General features: G+C 39.8%; 1 protein-coding gene across 1 annotated transcript in view; it reads right to left on the bottom strand.

The window, feature by feature from the left end:
* The window catches only part of thsd7ab (thrombospondin, type I, domain containing 7Ab), a 147,154-nt gene that overhangs the window by 91,778 nt on the left and 28,634 nt on the right, over positions 1 to 26,742 (bottom strand). Inside the window, exon 2 of the mRNA XM_073484541.1 lies at positions 4,023 to 4,857. Within this exon, the coding sequence (XP_073340642.1) occupies positions 4,023 to 4,857 (835 nt within the window). The remainder of the gene's footprint in view (positions 1 to 4,022; positions 4,858 to 26,742) is intronic.

Here is a 26,742-nt window from a genome sequence, read left to right on the forward strand (position 1 = left end):
CCGAGCATTTTTGTGGAGATTTCAAAGTTGCAAAAAAGAAGTCATTATTTCTTCATCTCAGTCATTCAGACAGAATGAGGACACAATCATTCTCTATTTAAATAAGTAAGGTGATGTCTGAAAAAATGATTATTTTTAAGCCTGTAGGTTTTACACTGTACTTGCAACAGCTCCAAGGGTTTTCAGACAAAATATAAGCAGTCAGAAAGTCTCCTTATTTTAACACTTGTGCGCTCATTACTTGAGCTGTATCCATTAGAACAGTGTGCCACTGAAAAACATAATTCTATGTGGGTCAAGTGATTAAAAAATCGCCTTTTTACAACTTTAGAGCCCTTGAGAAAAAAATAGCTGAGAGGAGAAATTATTCCAAAAACAGATGAGAAACAAAAATACGGTCCAATCAACGTTAAATGCAATGATGTAATGTGATAATGTGAAGTCCTACAGTGGCACAGCAGCAGCTCAATTAAAAGGTCATGATGCAAGTTTGATTGACAGTACGAGCAGAAGACTGAGTTATGAGGAAGTGGCCTGTCTGGGACGAGTCGAGGACTACGGAGAAAGTAGAGGCCCAATGACAGATGTTCATCAAACAAAATTGGAAATGAAGGAAGCAAGATGTTCAGAGAGCGCCTGGCTAGGGTATGACTGGGTTATTGCTTCACTGGGAAGTTTGTTCCACTTTCGCGAAAGTGGCAAAAACAACTATGAATATTTCAGAACAAGAAATAAACAAGTCAAGGATTAATATTTATGCTCCTAAGGGCATGTGAGTTGTTTTCACAGTTCCTTTGAAATATTTGATCCCAGTCACTGCTTAGCGCTCGGCGCCAACAAAGCATTAATGAATAGATTTAGTACATAATTGATCAAATCTTGGAGTACAGTGGCATGTGACAAATATGAATAGAGGCTTGTTCTACTGACATTGTCACTGATTCTTTCCTGGAGATCAGAGACCTTGTGGAAGAGACGAGCTGTGACATTTTAGGTTACAGTCAATTGAGGAACAGAGCGAGAGATGATAGATCCACAGAAACAACTCTTTATAAGGATCACTGATTAACTCACATTCTTCTAATATAGACATCATTGGGTTACTATGAATAGTATCATTGAATGTTGTGACAAGAACCAGAATTCACTGATTACTACTTGATGATTTTCTTTCTTTTTTCTTGCGTATATATTCATCAAAAACCTCAACATATCAACAGTCTGAGAAGTGAACAACAGCTATGGATTTATAAGCTTCTTGTGAACAGTGGCTGCATTTACATGGACCCTTATATTCCACTAATAATCATAATGACAGCTGGAAGAGACTGGCCCGATCAGACTCTCTCAGAGGGAATTTTCATTGGATCGAAAGGGGTAGAGAAAGCCTTTGACAATTTGTTCAAAAAGAAAATATTGGTGCCTGATAACCATGTAAATGCTTAATCTGATTGTTTCCTTCTAGTTGTTGTTTTTCCACATTTGCCCACACCCTGCTGCTACAGACTGTTAGTTGTTGTATTTGATAGGTCAAACGTTCCTATTTGGAGGATAATGTTAGTCAAAGATGAAATATTCAGCCAATTAGTTAGAAACATACCAAACAGAAAGTCATTACATGACTAAAATCCAATGAAACTTTGCTGTCTGAAAAAGCTTGCATTGAGTCATACTGTATGTTTCGAATCCCTCCTCAATTTATTTGACATAGAATCAAAGTCAGGAAAAAACCTGGTGGAGGTCTGAGTACCAGAGCGTTGTTATTAAACTTGGTTGCAAGTGAGGTGAACAGTGTGCAGGAGTTTATTCCGGATTTTGTCAGCCCTTGGTCTTCTCCTATGAACCTGTTGATTTTAATCTTCTACATAGAATCAAAGTGAAATTTTAAAAAGGCATCCCTCTGTGAGGCGCTTTGGATGATCAAAATATTTCTTCTTCTTTTGAACGACAAATAGTCTCCAAATGTAAGACTATTTTGAGAATCATTTTGGTGAGCAGAAAAAAAGAAACCGTGGCTAAACAGTTTCTAGTTACACCTACAGTCTAAGGAGAAGGGTTACAGATGAGTGATGGAGAGGCTGATACATGCAACCTTTTTGAAATCTGGGTAGAATGTGTCTCAAACCAATGGAAAGGTGGTTTTAAAACTAGATTTCAGACTCCTGAGCCTTTAGTTTCTCAAAGTGAGATCCATGGCCGTAAGAAACATTCTGTGTGGCCTCTGTACGTGACATGAAATGCATGGATTTTATTTTATTAATCATCCGCAGGTCATTTCAATACTTTCCCTTTCAGCAGCCTACAAAGACCACACTACTTGTAAATTTGGCTACTGCCGAATTTGGCGCTCAAGGAAATGAATGTTAAAAGGCATTATGAGTCTATTCACACATGCGATGACAAGTTCATGGACTTTCCTGTGCGGCTTTCAATCATATACTGGCTCCGGAAATTGGCAATCAGTGATCAAAACTTTGAGAACCCCTGCCCTAACCCTTAACCTCAACCCAAATCAGTGTTTGAAGGATAGAGTTGTATCTCTAATGTTATGTGCTGCATTTCTAACTGATTATTTGATAAAAGGATAACTATCCAATCCTTCCAGGATACATGACACAAGTGTAAATGAGATCACTAAATATGATGAGTGAAAACACTAATAAACCAGTGAAAATGTATTTTGTCCGTCTGACTACTGTAAGACTTCATGTTTGTGTTGCCTTCGTTATTAGATGTGTTCTCTGCTGATGATTTCATTTTTGGAATTGAGAGTTTCTTCTGTATTTTAGGCTGAGACGTCTGCAGAGAAAACAAGTAGGACTTCAGAACCATTTGATTTATCTCATCTTCAGTCAGAGAGTAATAGCAGCAATAATAATGTCAGGGCCAGAGGTTAGATCCCACTTGGGCTTACAAACACTTTAAGTGAGTGCTCATACTGTATAATTACAGCATGTATTTTGGATAATAGCGCCAACTGAAGGCAGAATTCAATTATATATTCAAGTGATGATTCATTGATGGATTTCCATTTTGACAAATTCACATAATAATGTAAAAAAAATATTGACTTGATATGTTGGCTGCTTCTTTCAAGCCAAGTGTATTCACCTTCATTCTTGTGATTTCACGTAGTAATGTCAATGGGGTTTTCAACAACTCAACATCAAGTTCAAGGCCTTCTTAAGGACTTTCCATGCCAGATTCCTTCAAATTCGACGACACCACATAGTTTGAGATGTGGGTCAAGGTTAAATACTTTAACAACAGTGACAATTTTGGCAATGACAACTAGCGGGCTTTGCAGAATCTCACAGACAACAAATAAAACAAAATATCAAATAAAATTAGATTATATTCTTCCACAAAGAAATTAATCTTGGCACTTTCAATGACCCATGTTGTCTCTTAATGTCTATTTTCACACACTTCAGTTCAAAGCCCAGTAAAATGTATTATTTTCAAAAGTGCCACAAAAAGTCATGGCTGAGATTGATCTCATGTCATAAACTGAGTCGCTCTGCCACTTCTATCTGCAGAAGTTGACATCAAATGCGCTGCGGTAGTTGCTTCTCGTTGCTCTGACAGCATAGCAGTGACAAAGACGCAGCCAATAAACATCCTACCTTGTGTGTCACCTCCTGACAGGGAGATGAAAAACTTTCAAGAGGACAAATTTGGCATCGTGTTCAGCTGTTAGAAACGCAGTAACTTAAGGACCAGTACACCTGAACGTCAATGGTAGATAAAAATATGAGGAGCAGTTTACTTACTGATAACAACAATACAAAGAAAACATGCAGTTAGACAGACAAATTGATTCAATAACTATATTTGCTAAAGGCTTGTAATATGCTAAATAATAAAGCCTCATTTTAAAATGTGTATCATTAAGATATAATTCAGATCATGACAGATCATTCCCCACTGCCTAAGTAGGAAAATTGAAGAGGCAGATAATAGTGCTGAGGGAAAAAAACATATTAACTTTACTGTCACATTAACATAAAAATGCAACTTACAAGCGTCCCACAGCGCTCCCATTCCTATGTATGCAGGTCACGTCCCGGGTCTGGTAGCCCACCTGGATGTCCCAGAATGGACTCTCTTGCCGGTTAAGGCGATTCCTGGTTCGTTTCTTCTGGATAAGCTCCCTGGTCTCTGGGTCTTTGACTCCTGCTCTCTCTCTGAGCCCCTGGCCTTTACCTTTCCTGCGCTTCGCTTGGCGTTCTGTCCGAGTCTGTGGGAGGGTGCAAGGATTCCACGATCCAACCCTGAGACTGTACATGCCCTCTGGACCTGTGCAAGGCCCCAGTTTACAAGACTGGAACTCAGTTAGGTTGGCACAAACTGCGCCTCCAAAAAGCGGAGGAACCAGGACACTGCGGACCCTGTTTCTGAGGCCTGTTCCACACGTTTTGGAGCAGGAAGTCCATGGCGAATACTCTGAAACAACACAATCCTGGGGGCAAGGGATCAAACATGCCTGCTCCAGGCGCGGCTTGGGCTCAAAGTACTCACAGATGGCATCCTCTGCTGGAGAGTCGTCTGACTTGAGTGTGCAGCCCACCTCCCGGGTCTGAATGCCCTCTTCGCCTCCACTGCATGTGAACGGCCGTGAGGCCCCAAAGGTCCTTGCTGAAACTGGCACACACTCATTCCAGGCACCCAGTTTCCAGTCATAAAGGTCCTTGTGCCAGTCGCACACACGGAAACAGTTTCTCTGGTTTAACGGACGCTGGCCCTGGTCACAGTTGGTGTGAAGCGTTGTCCAGCCGTCCACATGGGCACACCAGACTGCCCGGCTTTGGCTGCCACCTGGGCCACAGTCACTGCCCATGCATCTTCCCCATGGACCTGGGAAACAAATGAACAGACCCAAATTACAATGTGAAACATATGAAACAATAGACCTTTGAATTTCAGATGTAACTCCAAGAAAGACAGTGTGGTGCACTCTCAGAAACCTCTAGAGTAAATGGCTTCAACACATATCAAAACCGGAAAAAGGGGAAACATTTAAGTTATATTGGAACCATTTGAGAGACTGCACCACAGTGTTTGTTTATGGATGATTTAAAAATGAAACTGAAATAATTGCACAGACTGTTACTTGATTGGAAGTGCAGAATTAACAAATACCCTTTAGCTGCATTAGTAACAATCAAAGGAGATCAATGATGCCATTTGAAAGCTCTTGTGTGCCTTTGAAACAAAAATCCATATTATTCAAGCATCAATTAGTCAAACACTTCAAACCCTTAAATGCTGAAGAGAGACTGAGAGTTTGATTTAACTTGTTGTCAAGTGATGAAAAAGCACATAATGCATCTTCAAGGATGACACAGTAAATTCACAGACTCCTCTAATATGCTCCTTGATGTAAAATGTGTTGAAAAGCCGTTGGCAACCAGCAGCAGATGATGTGTGAGTGCAAGAAAATGTCATATTCAATAAAAGTAATCTGTGACCTTGCTTTGTGCTACACTTAGGTCAGACACATCGGTTCTTAGTGCATGGTGCCTGTCTGAGTGCCATAGGGATGGGGAGGGATGATTAGGCAATGCAAATACGATGTGCAACAGTGGAGATTATAGGTGATCAAAGAAAGTGTTTGAAAGCAAATTTACAGGGGCTGCAAGTAATCTTTTATCAAACTCTATTGGCAACCAGCAGGAGTTGCCAGAAACATCGATACAACTTTGATTTGTCTGTACACAAGTCTCTGGCAAAGCCTTCCCTTATCCTCTTTTACTAATTGCAGTAAAGATCCAACAAATAGTTTTGGAACAGGACTGAGGTAGTAAAAAGGTAGTCATTCATCATACGTTTATCTTAATTAGAAAAAATACAGCAATGCTTGCTAAAGAAGAGGGCTTTTTTACAGTAATCGTCAAGGATAAGGCTGTAAATATTCAGTATTTACTGTCAAAAAAGCCATGAAAAGAACAACACCAGGGATGAATCGATCCGATTGACAAGAATTGTCTGGGTAGCTCAATGTAGCTTACTCTTCTGTGCCATAGAGCTCCTTGTTGTCCAAACACATCGATGAGTCGCTGTTGCATTAGGCGACATGCTCTTTCACTACGATTGAACATGAACACTGTTTACTTATTGTGAATCAATCCCACATGCACTGTCTTGCTGCTCTATACTTGCAATACTGCACCAAATCTGGATCAATCCAATGCTGAAAATAGTCCCTCATAAATGCACCATTTACTGCCGTTTTAGTAATGTTTGCAAAAAACTACAGCGCCTAGCTTTTATAGCAAATAACTGGGCCTTTTACAACGTGAAACTATACATTGATGACCCAATTTTGAACAATCATATCTTCCTTCAGAACCAACAAGCTATAGGCTGGAGTGCCACTAGTCTCGCATTGGCTTGTTTGTATTTATTTAAACTGATCACAATAATCTTGGGTGCTGCTAAACCCAGGATGGAGAGAGGGTGCTCATGCAGAATAATGTTGTAGGGAACTTTTCCACATGGGGAGGTGAGCCCTGGCAATGAAATGGCTAAATCCCTACAAAAGAAACAATAACAGCTGTGAGCTTGTTTGGGTTCATACCGTTAGCAACCAAGTTAGTCTTAGGGCAACTTGCCAATTTCAACATGTGGGTTGGTAGCTCGTTAAATGTTGTTACTGTTGCTTCCTGTAGTGACGGGGTTTTTGAAAACAGTAACGAGCAGATAGTAGAAGGAAGAGGGGAACGCCGCCTGATGTAGATGCCCCCTGACAGGCTTTAAACCAACTGTCTACTTCTGGTGAGTCCGACTAGAGTAAACACAGACAGGGTAGGGAAGTCAGAAAGTATTATGAGATATGTACTAAAACGCTATAAAGTTTCTTTTTTTTTTCTTTGTTGACAATAGGAGAAATATGGACTAACACCTGCTTTATCCTTTAATACTTACTACTAAAAACGTTTTACAATACCGGTTGCTGGTTTATAATATCAACATATAGATTATTTATTTTTAGGTTCATCGACCACAACCCTATCAACCCTATGCACATATACAGTATTATGGTTAATTTGTGTTTATCTATTGCTCCTGTAGGTATAACTTATCTTCTGACAAACTAGAAAGCTCAAAAACAAATATCGGCTCTGCTCAAATGGCTGAAAATCTTTGCAACTTTAAGCGCTATAAATATAAATCTATTAACAGAAACAAAGAGCATCTTTTAGACACAAGGATCTGCACACACTATTTATTAAATTCAAGCTTTAAGTCACACTTCTTCTGCTTTTCCCTGAACAACTCTTCATTTTTGGACTGAAAGCTTAGCTGACAGAAATGATAACTGTCAGCCCAACTCAGCTGGTCCAAGCAAGTAAAAGAAAAACACTAATTAACGCAGGGTGCCTGCGCTCTGACTGTCTCATCCGAAGGCTATTGATACTTCAATGGAGAAGAAATCAAACTAATTGGGAAGCTTCCCTTTTCACCTCGCATTAACCTCTTAAGTAATTGATTATATTAGCATGTGGCCTGAGGCTGATTGGACCCTTTGTGTGCAATGGGCAGTCGGAGTGAGTGCAGCTCATGTTGACCCACGTCCATGCAGAGTTAAAAATCGTGCCTTAGAAAATCGAGAGCACATTTCTGGGAATGACTGCCTCTGATGGGGCTGCTTGTTGCCTCTGATCGCAGCCACTGATACAGCTGACAGGATCTATCTCCAGTCAACATGATGCTGCTTTCACAGGAGCCTCAAAGCAAATTGGTAAATGGTTGGTCTACTAGTCACTGTATCAACACACTCGGTCAATATCTGATCATCAAATGACTACTAGATTTGCTAGGTATCTATAGCTCCAGATCACATCATGCTGCTGTATTTTTTACCAGTTTTTAGACACTCTGCTATTAAGAGCAAGATTCAAAGATTGAAATACATTTAGTATTCCCCAGACGAAACCTCTCAGGTGTTTGTCTGAGTCCAAAAAATCTCTGTGATGTTTATTTTTAATCCAATAATAGAAAAAGGCGACTTGAGAAATTTTCTTTCACAATACAAACTGATAAAGATAGCGAATGTTATCTCGAGAGCTGATATTGAGTTTCAGGCGGAGAAAGAAAATGCAGTAGAGAAAATACCCATCCAAAAATATAAAATGCAGTAGAATCTGACAGATTCTGCGGTACCAAAATAAAACACCTCCCCCCTAATCTAATCCATCCCAGATAGACGTTATCTTCTATCTGAGGCTATTCTCTGACACACCTCTCACAATCAAACTCATCTGGCTCAGAAAGTGGAATATAAAAAGTTTCTCAGTGAATAAGTTTCACAAAGCCATATTCAACCTGCCTGGTCACACAGTATGGATTTTGTGTGATGTTGTCTTTGTTAAGGATGCATGTTATTCTGTGCCTAATATCCTATGTTACGTGTTTGTTAAGTCAGATCTTTGCAACTCTTTGCATGTTTTCTCACACTGTTTACACAAACAAATAAAACTTTCTCCAAATCTAAATCAATGCATAGCCCTTGTTGCCTAAAGCTAACTTCTCAATATTGCATGCAGTCTGACAGCACCATCTGACATTCTGAAAACAAACTGTGTTTCACCTCCATTTATCACATGTTTGGAAAGTATTCACAGATTATGCATTACTCTACTGTACATCAGGAAATTTGGAAGTACTTTAATTGTTTGCATTTAGATTATTGTGTGGTTAAATTAAATCTAGAAGAAAAATGAACAAACATAAATCCAGAGAGTTCAAATTGACATCATGGTGAAATAAGACATTTCTAAGCATGTGCATGTCCTTGAGGAAGCTTGCATAAGCTGCATGCACGGGGCACAGACCTGCTCAATCTAAATGTAAATTTAGTTTTATCATTCAGCAACAAAAACATCCTTTCTGTGTCTTTTCATTATTATAAGTGAATTTACTGATGACCTCTGGAGACTACATTCTTGTCAGGTTTCATGTAAAACAGGCAGCGTGTTTTCATCAATGCTATCTATAACTCAATCAGAGGTGAGCCAGGTGAGCAAACGTTACTTTTAGAAACAAAAATCGATACATAAATGCTGTATAAAGAGACAAAAATCACCAAAGTGTAGCATTTACGCCCGTCAGCAGCCAGCACCCAGCAGCTTATTACTGTATGACTCATATTGACTTATGTTGTTAGGTGGCGACCTCTAGTGGTTGTAGTAATTATTACAGCAGCAAAGGAGGAAGTCAGGTGCTGTTCATGTCCTGTGTGAAACCAAAGGTTAATGGTGAGTTATTATAAATATAACTTAAGATACGTATGTAACGTCCGTGTGTTCGTGACAGAATTATAAGTAACGTAAGTAACATAGTAAATATCACCCAAACCACAATGTTTTCGGAAACCTAACCAGGTAAAATTCTTGCCTAAACCAGCACAGACTGCCACCGTACGATGAAGGTCTGGCAAGCCTGTTACTTGTAGGGTGCAATGGTTGGTTTTGGGAACGGTGATAGATGCCATTTTGGGAGTAACTGGCAATCGACCTATTCAGTCATTTAGGTATGAGGATAAGTTAAGTATTTATGTGGTGATCTGTCCACGATCAAATCCTTGAAGAAGGAGAGTAAGGGTTCCTGGCAACACGTTGCCTACTTCCCAGGTGAATGGAGAAGGAGAAGAGTCTTAAGAGGTCAAAACTCGAGCATCAGGATGACCCTGTTGAAGGCCACTAATTAAAATCCTCTATATACTAGAATTGTTGCTGGAGGTTTTTCCTCTGTACACCATGTTATCCTTGACATTAGTAGAATAATATGACTCAGCCCTGACCAAACATCTGAACCGGTTAGCCCTCTTAAAAGTGAGTATGAAGTAAACTGAATTCAGTAAACCCTCTGAGTTGGAAACTTGTTGGAGTTGCTGAAAGTTCAAGCTCAACCAAATACCTCTTTTATATAATATTTGCTTCAAAAAAGCAAATGAAAAATTCATGCATGTCTGGAGCAGCGACCTCTGTCACTGAGCTCGTGTTTGTGCTGTATTTGCTGACACCAGAGCAAAGTGAGAGATGAGCAGCGCAGAGGGAAAAATAAGAGGATGGTGGCGGGTGTTAAGGAGGCAGAGGTGTTAGCCAGATGACCTGTTCTGACAGTAAATGTATAAATGTATAAAGGAGAAGGAAAATGTGCTGACAACATTATACAGTATAAAACAGAAACATTATTAAAGAAGGAATTAATAGTGATGCTAAGTAAATGTGCTGATATCTACAGTATACCTCAAACTAATCAATTATGGATGAATCATTGGCAAACCTTGAAACGGTATTATTAATTTCCATATAAAAATGTAATTGGATCATAGACACTATATTCTTTCTTACTTCTCCTTCTACTTTACTTTCCTGTCATAATGAGCTAACTTTGACGCTTTTACATGCAGTAAAACCAGGGAAGGTGCTAATGAAGATTAGAAACACCTGAAATGTCAGTTCTGCAAACAAACTTAACTGAAATAATATTAATAAAATGAGCTATTCCTCGTTACACGGGGCCAGCATGGAGCCAACAGCTAGTCTCCTGGGAGTCCCCCGGCTCTTCACTGGGGACCTTTGCTTTGAACAATATATGTTGAGTGTGATATCCTCACTGTCAGTTTGAGGGCCTGATCTCTGACTGGGCCTCGAGTGTCTATTTAATGAACAGCTCCTTTGTCCCCGCAGGGTCAGCTTCACTAATGAATGGGTCACTGTGTCTCTCTCTTTCTGCTTGTGTTTGTTTATTATTTCTCAAATCCAGAGCATCAGGCTCTCGCGCTCAAAGACAGGACCTTTCTCTCAGCCGGGTCAGGGTTCATCTCTGGATCGTCTCGGTTGTCTGCCTGGCACTTTTCCCCTATAGGCAGTGTCTTGACTTCAAATCAGGCAATCTGGCTGTTATTCATGAAAAAATTCGAATGAAATACGAGCTGGTTTGCCTCAATCAGTAACATTAAGTTTAAGAAAGCACTGCGGGGTTAGCGCACTGTTGAGAAAAATGTAGAATACCCTTCCGCCCTTAGTCGAAACTTAGCTACAACACTGTCAAAACTCCTACGGTATATTGTCAGAGTATCTATATGCTGTAGAGAAATAAGAAGCAGCAATCTGAAGGGTTGAAGTGAGTTAATGTACATACAGTATTGTGTAAGCCTCGGGTCTCTAAAGATTTTGTTCTCCCACACAGTTCCAGGAAATGAGAATGAGTTCAGTCAAGTTGTCAGATTAAATCGAAGCTTAAAAAGATGATTATACAGAGGTCTGATTTTACGGATGACTATATTTATTTTATGCATATGGCTCACAAACAAACCACGTTTTAGTGTTTTGATGGTATTTTAAGGTTCCTAAAAGCCTGAACGAATCATCCAAAGCTTGTTGCATGATTAAGAGAATGTGAATGATGTTTTAAATCTCATGAAAACGTGCCTGAAAATTGGTCCATCAGTTCCACGCAACAAAATGCAAGATGTCAGTTTGATTATGTAACCTTTCTCGGCTTTTAAACCCGACCGCAGTGTTTTAAACTACTCTGCTACTTCCCGCTGTTTGAGGTGTTAAAAAAAGCAACTTCACATTGAGTTTCTGAGTGTTCAACGCTCTGTATACCTCCACACTTTAGACAGATTTAATCATATGAGCCACAATGTGACAATTGGATGTTTGCATAGCCGCTGGGAGAGCTAAGTATTACCACACTGAACTTGCCATGTTGAGTCACATTAAGCTCAGCAGAGCATTTGTTTGCCAAGAGCAGCAACACAAATCTGGTGTGCTGGGCCAACTGTGTATTGTTTTTGTGTTTAAAGAGCACAGCCAGCTCTAAATACTGTTCTCAGACAGCAAATGGTGCCATTTACATCATGCTATTTCTTATGAGGCACGGTCAAAAGATCACTATTTAGCACCAGATGGATATTAGCCCTTTGGTCTTAATGGGCCTCAGTATGTAGCAGGGGTTAGCGAAGAAAAGAGCAAATGATACAGGAGAAAGGAAACAGACCAGAGGCTAATACTTAACATCTGAAGGAATACTTTGAGCAGCTTAGCATTCATGGATGATTGTTAACCCTGGCCTGCATTCAGTGTGATCGGTGCCCTGGGCTGTGCGGCACTAAGCCCACATTGAGTCTCCGCTCACACTTGATCTAAATTACATTAGCTGTAATACCGTGATTGTGCTCGCATGGCTTGAAGGAGCTTCTTTGATGACTCTTTATTCATCACATCCTGCGCATAACTGCGAGGCAGACATTTCAACAAGTCACACAATGTTAAATAGTCTTCTTCCATTTTTATCTTTGCTCCTCTCTGCATACAGTATACTCAATATTATGACTCAATAACAGCAACTGTGTGCAACAGTCACTTCATAACTGAACATAACAATTTTGTCTTTCTTCACATGGATGGATCTTTTGAATGAAATATTGATTAACATGAATATGTAATTTATAGAACTGGGTCAAAGTATTTATACTTTATACTCAGCTATCATTCAAACATCATAATGATACTGATTGGTACTCATGGGATTCAGAAGCTACATCTTGGGCTAGAAACCTGGTGCACCAATCACCTTTCAGCTTTAAAGGACTTACATGCTCATATGTACATTAACAGTCGGTTGCTATGATACAAGCGGTGATGAGATCTCATGTTGTGCCAGTATAAGAGATGGATTCCAAACGCATGCATTATAAAGTTTAAACAAAGCTAACATGAGGCTTCAGAAGATAAATTGAATAAAAAATATAGAGTTTTCCTCTTCATCCCTCCTCTCATCTAGATTGTTACGGCGTGAGTTGCCCAGTTTTGGAGATATCGGCCGTCTGTGCATTATCTTGAGTAACCGGGTCCTGAAAGCTGTCGAGTGTCTCAAATGTATTTTTTTGTGCCATCTAGTTTCATTATATTCTAGAAAGATGTACATCTCTACTGCAGATATCTGCAAACTCTGAAACTCACACTGAAACAATCTAGATGCATAAATACCAGATAAAAAGAAAAATATATATTTTTGATTTTTGAGGGGGAACTATCCCTTTAAGTGGGTCTCTCTACTATTTAAAGTCTTTTTAGTGTAGCATGTGAGCGTAAGCAGCATCATCGCTTTTCTAATCACCTTTAATTGAAGCTGAACCAGAACGACATGACAACAGTAGAAGAAGCCAAAAGTGAGCGACAGAAACTGGAAGACAAGCTTGTTGTTCTGTTGTTTACAGATGGATTATGGTTTTCTGTTAGCTCGTAAACACCCCCAGAGGTTGGAGGAGTGACAAGATAAATTAGAGAGAACTTGCTCCAATCCCAACAACACCCACATGTTCAGTAGTGACGATATCGCTGTTGGCAACATCAAAGAAATTCTCAAAATTCTTTGAGTCAAGGGGTCAGGACCAGGCACCGAGCCAGAGTGAAATACCTGCAGCTAATAATACTGCTACAGCAGCACTACACCAGCACGTTCGACAAGAAAGTGTTTAAATTGTCAGTATCAAACACACACATATTCCCATCAGTCAAGAGCAGTGGTCTGTGTAGAGGTCTGTCAGAGAAAAATGTCAAGACTGTCAGATCCTGTAAAATTCAGCTGCAAATCAATAACCTCCATAATTTCCCATTACACACTTTCATATTTCTTATCAGCCCAATAAATGACGAACACCTGACTGCTAAATCTACAAGCATTGAGAGTCAAAGATAAAACAGCACAATAGCTATGACAACACAACGCATCACTGCACATACATGCTCCAGGAAAGATGCCTGGTTTCCTCCGAACCAGGTGACCTTCACATTCTTTAGAAAAGACAGAACAACAATAACAATAATTATTTCAGAAAAATCTACCTCACTGAAAGATTCAGAGCTGCCACCAGTGCTTCACTGTTTATCTGTCATGCTAACCTTCATGTCAGCTTGCTATGTTTTTACGACAATGGTTATATGTCAGCCCATCCTCACCAGATACACATGCCAGATGATCATCTGTGCAAGCAGCTTATTACAACCCATGTTTACATTAACTGTCAGGCGTGACCTCTGGTGACATAGTCATTATGACGTGAGCACAGGAGGATAAAAAAGATATTTTGCATACTGAGGAGACGGGGATGGACGGCTCGAACTAGAGCCTGACCAATATATTGGTTGGCCAACATTATTGGCAGATATTGACCTATCACAGATATATGGTATCAGCTTATATGCTGGCCAGGATGATATTTTAGTGTCATTTTGGACAATAAAGTTTATTGTTAAACTGCCTCCATTACATAAGACAAAAGTGTTCCACATTTGAGGTAAAAAATGTGTGTTTATGTATACTGTATATTCTGTGTATACAATAATATTGACCGATACATCGATATTGGAATTTTTGTGCTCCCTAATATCAGTATCGGCATCGTCCACAAAAATCTATTATTGGTCGGGCACTAGTTCAAACAGGCTTTCACTCAGCAGACCGTTGTTGGTGTCCGGTATGAAACCACATGGCAGTGCCGATGTAAAGTACTTAACTTACACCAGGTATGTGATGTAACTTAAGTTAGCATGCTTATTTTAGGATCATTTCTTAAACCTAACCAAGACTTTTTATGCTTAAACCTAATCAAACCGCAACCATTTCACAACGTTAATGTTAACCAGGTCATGACAAAGGTCCGGTACGTCGTTGGCTGGTGCTCTCCTCCAGTCATATATGGTGTTTTGGGATTCATTGGTAAATTAACTATTCAGTCATTTTGGTATGAGGACCTGTTGTACTGTATATTTTAAATACAAAGGCCAAATACATACTGTAAGGCTGAATTATGCATTATGAAGTAATTCATGCTTTGGTACACACAGGTAAAGCATGAATGAGTTTGTGAAAGGATTGTTAAGTAAATGTTGAGGAGATGATGAACTGACTCTGACTGCTTCAGATGAAGAAGAAATCATGAAGTGGCTCGTTGCAGACTCTGTTGGGTAAAACAGCTGCTGATTATCAAAGCTTGAGCGTGATGTTTGGACCCACAGAGCTGTCTGCGCTCTGTTTTTCCTCACACATCCCCACCTGATTGTGACTGATTGAGCCACCTGCCTCTACTTTTCCCACCTTCTTAAAATTCATCATTTTTTTCATTTTTTTCCCCTCCACATCAGACTGAGCTGTTAATTATTGTGAAGCAAACGTACAAGATGGTGGATCAATCAATCCATCAATCATTATCACCCGCTGAGCTGAATCAGACATGAATCAGACACATCTCATCTAGAGATCAATTTAATTACTAGTTGACAGCGGGAAGGATGACCTCGTTAAACAAATGGCTTTTACTGGGCGTCAGAATAACTTTATCTGCAGATGGGGCCCAGCAGAAAAAGTTTGGCAGCCATTATTGTGCACATCCCTCTCTGGTAAACATAGCTGAGTTCTCCGAGGCCAAAACTAACGTTGTAAAACAGAAAGTCATTTACATAGCCTCCACTGCCAACCCGTAACAAAGAATAATCAGTATGTGCATACAAAGCAGGGTGATACGACTAACTATGCTTTTTTTCTGTATGATATCAATCTAAAGATATTTATACAAATATTAAATATGGCAAATCTTTAATCAAATGTAAAATCATTCAAATGTAATAAAAACTTTGAATAACTTTACAATTCGCTTGATATTTACAGATATAACAATTAGTCGATTTAATTGAAAGAAAATAATTTAGAGAAATTACATGATCTGTTTTTGGATTTACTGGTGTTTTATAATGACGTCTTGTACTCTAGGATATTGTGATTTGTACTGTTTTTTTGGTTTGTTTCACAGACCAAATCAATTAACTGAGAAAATAATCTGCAGCTTTGATGATTGATGATCAAAGCTGATGATGATTGACGATGAAAATAATCGTTAGTTGCAGCTCCGTTGGAATTATTCATCATTTGGACAGCAGGAATTTGTGAAACAAGAAAACAAATGGATCATATCATTATGTTGACGTACGACGATGTTTGTTGACAATGTTTTAAAACATTCAACGTCTGTGTCTGGGTACAGTATGGTTAGTAATGATGGTAATGGGTTCATAAAAAAACAATCCTTTTGGTGAAACTGGATCATATCTTATGCAAAAAATGTCCCACTGATGATCTCTGGCTGCTCTGCCTCAACTACACAGAGTTGAGGCAGTTTCCTGAAAGCAACCTGTAACTGTAGCTACAAGTTAACTCTGCTAGCTGACTCTGGGCTGAGCGCTGCCGGGGACTTGTAGTGTTTAAACCACTATCACAGCAGCATTGGACTGCCAGGAGGAGGAGGTATCCAGGTCCTGTGCCAGAATGAGCACCAGACCCAGAGGACGAAGAGGACGTTAATGGAGGAAGCTAAGAAGAGAAATAGAGACAGGCTGGACAAGAGTATATCTCGAATTGGATTTTAGACGTCAATGTCTGTTTCACTAAGTAAGAGGCTTCCGGTGACAGACACCGAGCTGGACTACTAGCTGTTGATTTGTACTATTAGCTAGCTTGCTAGGTTATATGTGTTGTTTTTGCTCTTCCTCGATGTTTGGCTGTGTTGGCAAAGTTGTGAACTTGCTAGTTTCTGTTCTTGAGCCAAGTCAGCCCATTTCAACTGCGGTTTAGCTGGTAGCTGGTGTTATTGTCTCTGCTTCAGGTTACACTATCTTGGCCTGCTGTTACTGCTCTGAGTTGTGTGCAAAGCTTATGCAAACTTTGACTGAGCATACACGTTAACATGAAGACATAAAATTGTCATGTCTTGACATGCCAAGTTTAGTTTGTAGTTAGCGCCTACATAACAACTGAAAAATGTTACAGAAACCTGAGATTTGTACTCAGGAGCTGTGGGGGTGCCAAATCGGACAAAATACAAACTTTTACATAAAGGTCTGGATACCAAGCCGCTCTCACACTTTACTTTCTGCCTTGCTACATAAACGATGCACCATCACCTTCCATTGTAATGAATGTTGGCATTAAACTGTGAGGAATCAATATTGTAATACCAAGTAATACAATGCCTTTTAAAGCCATAAACAATATTACATCTTTGCCTGGCTCTAAGAGCACACATTGTTCAATTTGTTTCCAATTAGTGTTTATTTGTTGATATTGTTTGGTAATTTGGGAGGTTGTTTGCTGAAATCATCATTAGTATCTAGGCTTTACAGTTGTCGAATGAGCCGAGGTTGAATAAAAGTATTTACTGTGTGGACCCCAGGAAGATTAGCAACTGCTAATGTGGAGGCTAATAGGGATGCAAACAAGCTTAACACTGGTCTTTAGCAAGTAAACAGGAGGCTTTCCATGCTGCGCTGCTGTACTCAACATGCTGAGTTTGTTTAGAGAAAATGATGTCTAACCACCATCAACAACAAATAGCGCTGGTGTTTGTCATAATGTACAGTAGCCAGTCTCACTAATGAGGGAGCATTTTTCACTTCTTAAAAAAGCCTGGTGGTGCACAACAAATTATTGATGATATTCAGACAGGGGGCATGAATGCCAGAGTATTCTTGTTCTCCTTGGGAGTAAATGTCTGTGTACTGGACTGAAAACTTCTATACCAATTATTAATACTTCTGATGCTTAAACATGCATGAAATTCAGACAGCTGGTCTTGATTGGACACATTACTAGCATGATCTTTTTCTTCAAACCATCGTCAGCATGTGTTCTGATTTTTGAAACGTTTAGCTCCTGATCTCACACATTAATAGCAAAGTCCCCAAAATACTCTTAAAGGCTGTGGCTGCAAAAGGCTACTCTTTAAGTAGAGACACTGAAGAAAGAACAGAACAAACAATAGTGGCCTGACCTATTACAGTCAAGGTAAAAATAAATATATTTGTGCACAGCGGCAAGCTGTTTTATCTTTATTTACCAAGAAATGAACGTTCTCGTTCTGCAGGGAGGTGATATAAACATCACAAACACATTCAAGCCAAAGAGCTGTCCAGCACAACCTGAATCCTTCAATACCAGTGAGCAGTGAGCAGCTTCACATGTCTGCTTTTGTTGATTTGTTGACTCAAATCCAAGCTGACAGGCCCAGGGATGTCCCCTTAAGGTGTGTGATAGTTTGGCAAAGGGTATTGGGGCAGGGGGATGGGGGTTGGAAGGCGTTTCAGTGCCACACAGGGAATGTCAGAGGCCTCTGTGAATATGCCCTGTGGATGAAACCCTCTGACGCTGCACAGGCTGGTTTTACAAGAGCAGCAGTGACACAGACTGTTCAAGGCGTTTTACTGTAAGCAAGAAAACCAGAGAAAGAATGAAAAGAACACACAGCGGGGACGCTTGTTTTCCCTGTGGATGGTATTCTTCTAGTCGTGGTGTGGTATTTCATCTCCATCTCAGCCTCACAAACATGCAATATGTATGCGACTGGTTGCAGCTATTTGAGGGCAGACACAACAACAAAGGCATGATGACATGTTTTGTAGCACAGAGCTCAAACTAGGTGTCAGCCAGGCGGTCCTTCTAAACCAGACTTCCAATCTGACATCTATTTTTCTACAGTTTATGATATCTTGTCCACCCCTGGTATGCAGGGGGGTGGACACAATATCATGAGCACCTGTGCTATGTAATAGAATCTAAAACAACTGACATGGAAAAATATTACCTTTGTGAAGCTTGATTTTTGGTGAGGTAGAGGAGGACAGGCACAGATTCAAGTATGCGGTCATTTTTGAGGCATTTGTTTGTGATGTGGGATTGATTTTCAATACATTGCCCGGAGCTACAAGGTTTGATTACATGGGTTTCTAATCTGTTGCCAACCTGCGTCGTTGTGTTCCTGCTTGGTAGCGAACTGAGACAATCTCCTCCATCAATGCGAAGCCTAAACACACGCGTGACTGTGATGATGACGAGAGAAAAGCACTGTTTTTAAAAGTGTCACGTCCAACTCTCAGTATTTTTGTTTCAAGTTTAACTTCACTTCTTCGTTCCTGTTTGTTCTTTGTCTTTTACCGTTTACTTACTGCTTCTTTTTGGAGCTGTGTTAAGTTTCTCTTAATGCACTTTTTGCTGCTACTTTCAAAAAGCTCAAGCAGGAGCCTTTTCTCCACAGAAATAAAATGTGCTTGTCTCTGAGGTAGCAGTATCCTACCAGTGTGTTACATAAAAGCGGTCTACACAAAATACAACCCAGATTAAAAAATAGTTGGGATGCTGTGTAAAACATAAATGAAACACAGTGTAATAATCTGCTAATACTTTTTGACATATACTCAATTGAATACAGCACAAAGACAATATATCTATTGTTTTACTTAATGAACTTCACTGAAATTTATAAATATTTGCTTATTCTAAATGTAATAGAAGGATGGGGCAAGGTTCACCACAAACATGATTGTATGAAGGATGTTAATACATGGGCTCAAGACAACATCATAAAACTGTTGCCTATAAACATAGTTTGTTTGCAAAGGATCACATTCTGTTTTGTACACCGTGTCCAAACTTTTCTGGAATTGGCGGTTGAAATATGGATATTCTGCACTATCTGGTCATGGGGTCAGTTTTAAATGAAGCAGGGAAGACTAGTACACAACAGCTACAGCAAGCTGATTATACCAAGAGTGGCAGACGACAGGCTGCCCTTGGGGTTTGTGTGGATCACCACACCTCTGACAGCGTAAACATGTTTTCAGCACTAACACTAAGAAGGTGGAGCACATTACACCAGCCCTTAAATAACTTATGTGTCAAAGGATGGATTTAAAATCATATAACATGTCTATAAAGCACTAAATGGTCTCGGCCTCAGCACATCTCTGATCAACCTGTGTGTTATGAAGCATTCAGACCCCTCAGGTCATCTGGGACAGGTTTACTCACTGTTCCAAGGATCAAAAACCAAGCGAGGTGAAGCAGTTTTTGGCTTCTTTGCTAAAGCTGTCAGCTCATTTAAATCTTGGTTAATACATGACAGTTTACTGTTTTCAAATATGGTAAACTTCTCATTTGCTTGCCTGTCTGTTTTTATTGTCTTTTTTTATTGCTACATAAATAAATAAATAAATAAATAGACTTGCCTTGCCTTCAAGTTGAACAACCTGCCTGTGACAGTTGTAAGCGTAAATTGTTTTCTCAATTATCTTTATAGGTATGTAGACATACAGTTATAAAAATATTTTCAGTCTGTGACACTTATGCTGTCATCCCAAAACAACAGAGGTGGAAGAGTATCTCAGAAAAAATAAATAAATAAACATTTAAAAAATTCAACAGAATTGTGTCTTTCCAGACACAATGCTCCTGTTACTCTGGATAATGCACAGACCTCACTGTCAACTGATGTCATTGGAACTACTTCCAGAGTCTCTGTGAAAACTGCTGACAGATTTACAGGGATGCTGTCTCAGGAAAGAGAATTTTTTAAATGAAACTGTTCAGTACTGTCAAAATCCCACACACTTCTGTCTACTGGGATGAAGGCAGAAATATCACAGGAAAAAAACCTGGAAACCTAGTTACATAAAACAAGGAGAGAAAATCTGATTTTTTTTTTTGTAATTTGTTACTTTAACCTTCGACATAGATTTAAAAGGTACTACAGTAAGGTGATGAAGCATTATTGTGTCAACCGATTGTATTTAAGACGCCCAATAATACGTATCTACATTTTCTCATCTGCTGTGACAAATCCCCCTTTGACAGTAATATCCAGCAATGTGCATGTAGTAGTTGGATAATCTTTTGTATTTTGAGGATTAAGCTCACGCTGTGTGGATTTTCTTGATGGGGGATGTTAAAGAAGTGACAACCTGTGAATGAATTTACACGAGGCGAAAGTGCAAGCAGCATGACACGAGGCTGCGGGCTTTTAATATCACTGGTGTGGGACGCACTTGTTAGAATTCATGTTACTGGTTTTTTTTTTTGTGTATCTGCGCATGTATGCTGCAGTGTATCTGCATGTGTTGTTTTGTGCAGGTGCCACTGTTTGGGGGGGGGGGGGGATGGCAGCTTGATGATGTAGCTGTCACTTTATTAAGATACATTTTCCAATCACATGGCGAGATCTCCCACCCTCAGGAGTGCCAGCATTGGGGATTAGATTACCACCTCCCACAATGCATCACGCTTTACATCACAATCCAATAGGAAAGTAATACTAGAGTGGGGATACTCTAAAGCCTTGCCTGCTAAAATGGGAGGTTTAAAATTAGCTCTGGGGAGATGCAGTAAATCACAACAGCAATGAGAATCATCAAGGCAACACCCTTCTGCATCAGCTAATTTTAAAATACAGAATGTTGAAATCTTTAACAATATATTACTGTGAAATTACAAGTGTTCATGATCTTAAAAGCCAGTAAACAAACAACTGTGCAAATAAAGGCATACAGAAAATAGTTATTTGCTTCATGCTTTGATTTGGACTGATTATCAGTCTGTCCGTGTTAAAAAACAAATAAAAACTGTTCTGGCAGATGGGTAAGGTGGCGTATAAAGCAACAAGATGAGAAAATAATGACATTTGGAAATAAGAATAATCTCACATGGGATAAGCAGTGGAACATGACAGCAATGCTAATTACTACGGTGCACTCAAGACTGATAGTAAATTATATTAGAGAAAAGCTTGTACAAGCTGCTTTTATAAAGTCTACCAGCAGTTTCATTATTTCAGTGTTACGCTCAACTACAATGAGATTCAAGTATTCCCAGACATACACTTTATATCAAGCCATGTGTTAGCACTGGAACGTTTTCATTTTTCTGCTTCAACAAAGCTTGGAATTACAGAACAATACAATTACAATCATCTCATAATCCTGTAACAATCACCTATAGTAGGCTACTGCGAAAGACAGTCAGCGTACTTGGGAGTGATTCCACAGGCGTATTTCCCAAAGTCAAAAATGCTGTATGAACTGATACATTTCATACATAAAAAATCAAAGACAGCTCATAATTAAATGATTTTAACACAGCCCGGACCTTGATGAGACAAAAGTTTTCTGCCTGTTGTCTGTTAAAGATGAAATCCATAATTTTGTGCCTGTTGTATGTGAGAGGAGATTAAAAATGTTTAAAGTGCATCAGTTATGGCAGAACGTCCAGAGTTGCATTTTGAAGATATTGATGTCTTGTTTTGTTTTTCCGCATGAAAAGATTTCTAGCCAGCTGAATGGAAATATCCTCGATTGACCTGGTAAAGTACTTGATAAAGTAGCTTTGGATGATGCAGATATCATGAAAACTAAATCCATATTAATTTATGTTAATGTTATTTCGTGGCTTTACAAGATTTTGGTTGGTATTTTTTGCTGCATTGCTAGCGAGATGCTATCCAGAGCCATGAGACAGGAGAGGCAGCTCACAGACAACAAGTTTAATCACAGTAAATGTACTGGTCCAAACATCTGAGAGCATTTCACCATTCAATGACATAAAATGATATTGTACAAAAAGAATTCAAAGACCTCAGCTTTATAGCTGAACTAGACATAATCCTACAGACACCTTCAATCCAACAGTGATCCTGAGGTACAGCTGAGGCTCATGGGAATGGCTATAAATCAAAATATTGGACAATTCAAGTTTGATGTGATCATGGGGCTCAAAGTTTTTATAATACATCCTGAGCGGAACAAGAATGTCTGTACAAAATTTCATAGCAATCTACCCAACACTTTTAGACATTTCACTAAAAAACAAAAATGTCAACCTCATGGTGGCACTTCAGGAAAAGCCAGGGGATGATCAAAGTCTGTAGGATTCATCAACTGGGGACAATGAATGTTTACACATAATTCAAAAATACATTTCATCCATTCATTGTTGGGATATTTTAGTCTGGATCGAAGTGATGGACTGCCCGACTGCCACGCTGTCCCTAAAGCCACGTCGTGAGCATATCCATCGTTTAGTATAAAGTATAAATCCCGAAGTTTAGCTGTTATCTGGAAGGTATAATCACAAAATTTACATACATCAAATACTGGTTAGGACTTCTTTAATAATATAATGTGCACAGAATCAGTGTTTCATTAACAGCAGTATGGAAACCTGATTAGAGAAAGACTAAAATACCAATATAAAGGTTTTTAACTACTACTTCTCATTATTATGGCATTCATTTTTGTTCTAAAGCATCATAGTCCAGCCAAATTGATGAATGCAAATGCTATTATGTGAATATCCTACGCAAGATTCTTCTGTTGTCTATTGTTTTTTCAATAACATGGAGGTGTAGGAGTGGGAAGGTGGCATTACATGTTTGTTTTTCTTTAAAGATATTTACACTGATTTTACACAGACTTACACAGACAGAGTTGTTTGCAACAGGGAGGCTTTGAAAGTTTGTGATTTATTAAGATTCAGGAAATGAAGTCTGCTACATTCTTTTGTTTCAGTTAATTAAAGCCCCGGTGATGCAACATTGATGCAAAATTACCGCCTGTCAGGTCGTTAATTCAAGTAACAGCGGGGTTTCGTGTTTAACCCATCGACTAAGCATACTGGATTTAAGAAAGTAACACTTCTAGGCCAGTTGCTGCTAAACTTATTGAGGTGCAGTCCCACTTTTCAGGGCCTACAGGGGATCCATCTTGGACTCTGATTCGGCAGCAGTAGGGAGGTGGGAGGTGTTGGACAGAGAAGATGGGAATCAGAGCCAAGCTTGTTTCAAAGCACACACACATATGCACACACTCAAACATGCATGCATGCACACACACATACACATGCACACAGCAGGCCAAAGCAGACAGACTGTGATCATACCACCACATCGACCCACCGCCTTCTGTTAGCTCTTTTCATGCTTGCCTTCATTTCATGTCACGCTGAAGTGTATGACGAAAACAGAGAATAAGAAGGTGAAATCAGGGTGAAACCTTTGAATTTCATAATCACGCCTCCAAATTGCAATCAGAAACGTTCTGTTTTGTTTCATCTCTGTTGCTTTTGATTGTCTTTGTTTTTCATTTGCTTTGCAAAAATCTCCCGGCCAAACTGAGTATGAATAAATCTACTTCACTTTGGTAAAATGGGTCAAATTGAGCAAGCAGATGCTGCATTACTAACATTTTTATTATAACTGTATAATCTTACAGACCCCGCACACCTGTACAGTTTTACAACTGAAAAACACTAAACTAGATGACAGCGTGAACCTTCCACGACCCTCCTCACCTGATCTTTCTGCAAAAATACAAAGTATAATTTATTCATCCAGAAGACTGAGGGCAGGTAGAGGTGGGTGCTGATCCCGTGGGTTATCCCTTCATAATGACTTTTTGGTCAGGACGGTTCACACAGCGATAACTGTGCTTCGTTGAGAGGAGTTTCTGCTGCTTGTGCTGAGCAGAGTAATGAGACATTTCTAGCCATCTCAGCGACCAAATTGACAGCGTCACTGACTGGCGGTCCACTGGGAGGTCTTGTTAGGATGTTGAGCTATAATTGCACAACATGTTGGCAGGGGGGACACAAAGAGAAAGGGCAAGAAAGGATACATTTTAGCACCGTGTGGCTGAGTTACCGATATTTCTTGTATTTACTGGGAATCGTGAAGTGCGTCACTATTTATATTTTGCCATGCTATGGACAGTAAATCCTTTGAAGAGACAAACATAACTCGCGCCTTTGATAGTTTCAAATAATAGGTTGCTTTTATTTCTCTTTGTCATAGCTCATATCAAATTGTGAAAGAGCTGCGTGACAAATGATTGATTACTATAAAACCTGTCAGGCTCCCTCACTCCCCCAGTTGTGTGTAGACTCCCGGAGCCAAGAATAGATCTAAAGACTGACAGCTGCCTCTCCCATAGGACACCAGCCTCTTGCTTGTGCTAATTTGTGCCAATGCCTACGCATGTGGAGGTGTGAGTATATAATACCAGAGAGGTTTGGGCACACTTGTCAAAATCAGTCAATCTGCCTTGATTGAGTGAAAAGAATAAGTTTGTGGTGCAGCCGCTGTTCATACAGCTCCATGTTTACCATGCAGCATGTGTGCATCTCTGCATGTATGTTTAATATAGCGTAGAATATAGAGGCCTTTGTTCTGCAGCTCACTATTGCACAGAAGAGTTTAGTATAAGATAATGCCTCTCTATCTTACAGAAAACAGTAGTGCATTCTCCGTGGGGGATCCCATAGATAAAGAAATTACACACAACCGCCTCAATGTCAAGAAGAAAAACCTTTGAATAATTCATGGGAGCTACTGCATACATCCTATGTGCCAAGGAATCGGCGAGATACTTCCACCATTGCATCCCTGCGAGATAAAAGAAGCACAGGGTATAGAGCATTGACGTTATTGTCTTCCTTTCACACAAGCGGTGAATAACTGTCAAACTGTGGAGGCAGATGAAGGCCCTCTCTGGGAAGGGGTGAATCCAATGTAGCACATACCTGAACGATTCTGCCAGATGAAGGCAGATCCAACAATCCTACCGTGAACATTAGCGTTCAGCAGGAAGTCAATTCAATTGAGTTCGTTTGAGGAAACTTGAGCTGTGCTCTTGCCCACAACACTGCAGGCATACGTAGTGGTTAACCCTGCTCGTGAGGCTATTTCTGTTTTTGTATCAGAGTGCAGCAGCTAAGACAGAAACAGCTTAACGGCAGGCAGGTGGCCAGAGCTCAGTGGCGATCCTTTCCACACGACAACCGACTGACAAGTGGCGTCGCACCTAATCAAATCAAGAGGCAGAAATGAACACAGAGAGGAAGTTGCCACCTGGGTGCCTCTGAAATAGCTGGGGTGTTGAGTGGAAGTGATTACGCTGTGATTTGAGTCTCAAGGCTTTCCATCCGAAATATGAAGCCTACATCCGAGTCTCGGCTCCTCTGACCCCCCTCTCACACCCTCCCCACTTGTTAATTGGCTAGATGGGGAAGATTATAGAGCCCCTGGGAGATGGTTGCTAGGATATTGATGGCAGTCACAGGACGGACATGGCTCTGGACATTTCTTGCCTCTCTTTGGTGTAAAGGTCTCACCATTCGATTTTCTGAAACCCGTTGATAGCTTCTTCTTTTTTTAATTTTCTGTCAGCAGCTTTGAAGGTGTCAAGACATCTTTAAGTACCGCGTGTATGTCAATGAACAATAATTACAGCTGATTAATTACTCACATAAAAATGCACATCAGCAGCATAAAGCACCAATTTGCTGAACATCATTACTGAAGAGTGAAAAATCAACGTCCCCAACTGTCACTTGAAATGGTACTACTGGGAAACCAACATTAAGTGTATGACAACGTTGTGACCAACCAAACTGGTTCCAGATAGACACTAAGGTGTGTGATTGGTTTCCTCCCTGGTCTGGACAACTTGGCACAAAATAGCTACGTATAGCACTGTATAGAACGATACTTTTAATTGGAGATAAAACAGTTAACTGGACGCTATGGGGAAAGGCTGGGAAAAGCTGTGTTTATGATTTATTTAACAGACATATTAAAAAAGCTTAAGTTTCAACCAAACTACCATCAAACCAATTTTGGAGGTATGTTCAAATGTACATTACCTGTCCCATAGGCAGCACAACTGAAGAACTGCTTACTACCATGTATCACTATCTACCTACCTACTGCATCTATGACCTACTGTAACGTAACATCAGTCGAACGTAAAAAGAAATCTGCAATAGGTTCATTTAACTGAAAATGATACACAGATAACCCTCTTCTTCTTCTGTCCTACATGTCCAGCACTTAAGGATTGGTAGAATAATACC

The sequence above is a fragment of the Pagrus major genome, chromosome 17, assembly GCF_040436345.1.
Source record: "Pagrus major chromosome 17, Pma_NU_1.0".
In the NCBI taxonomy this organism is placed as follows: domain Eukaryota; kingdom Metazoa; phylum Chordata; class Actinopteri; order Spariformes; family Sparidae; genus Pagrus; species Pagrus major.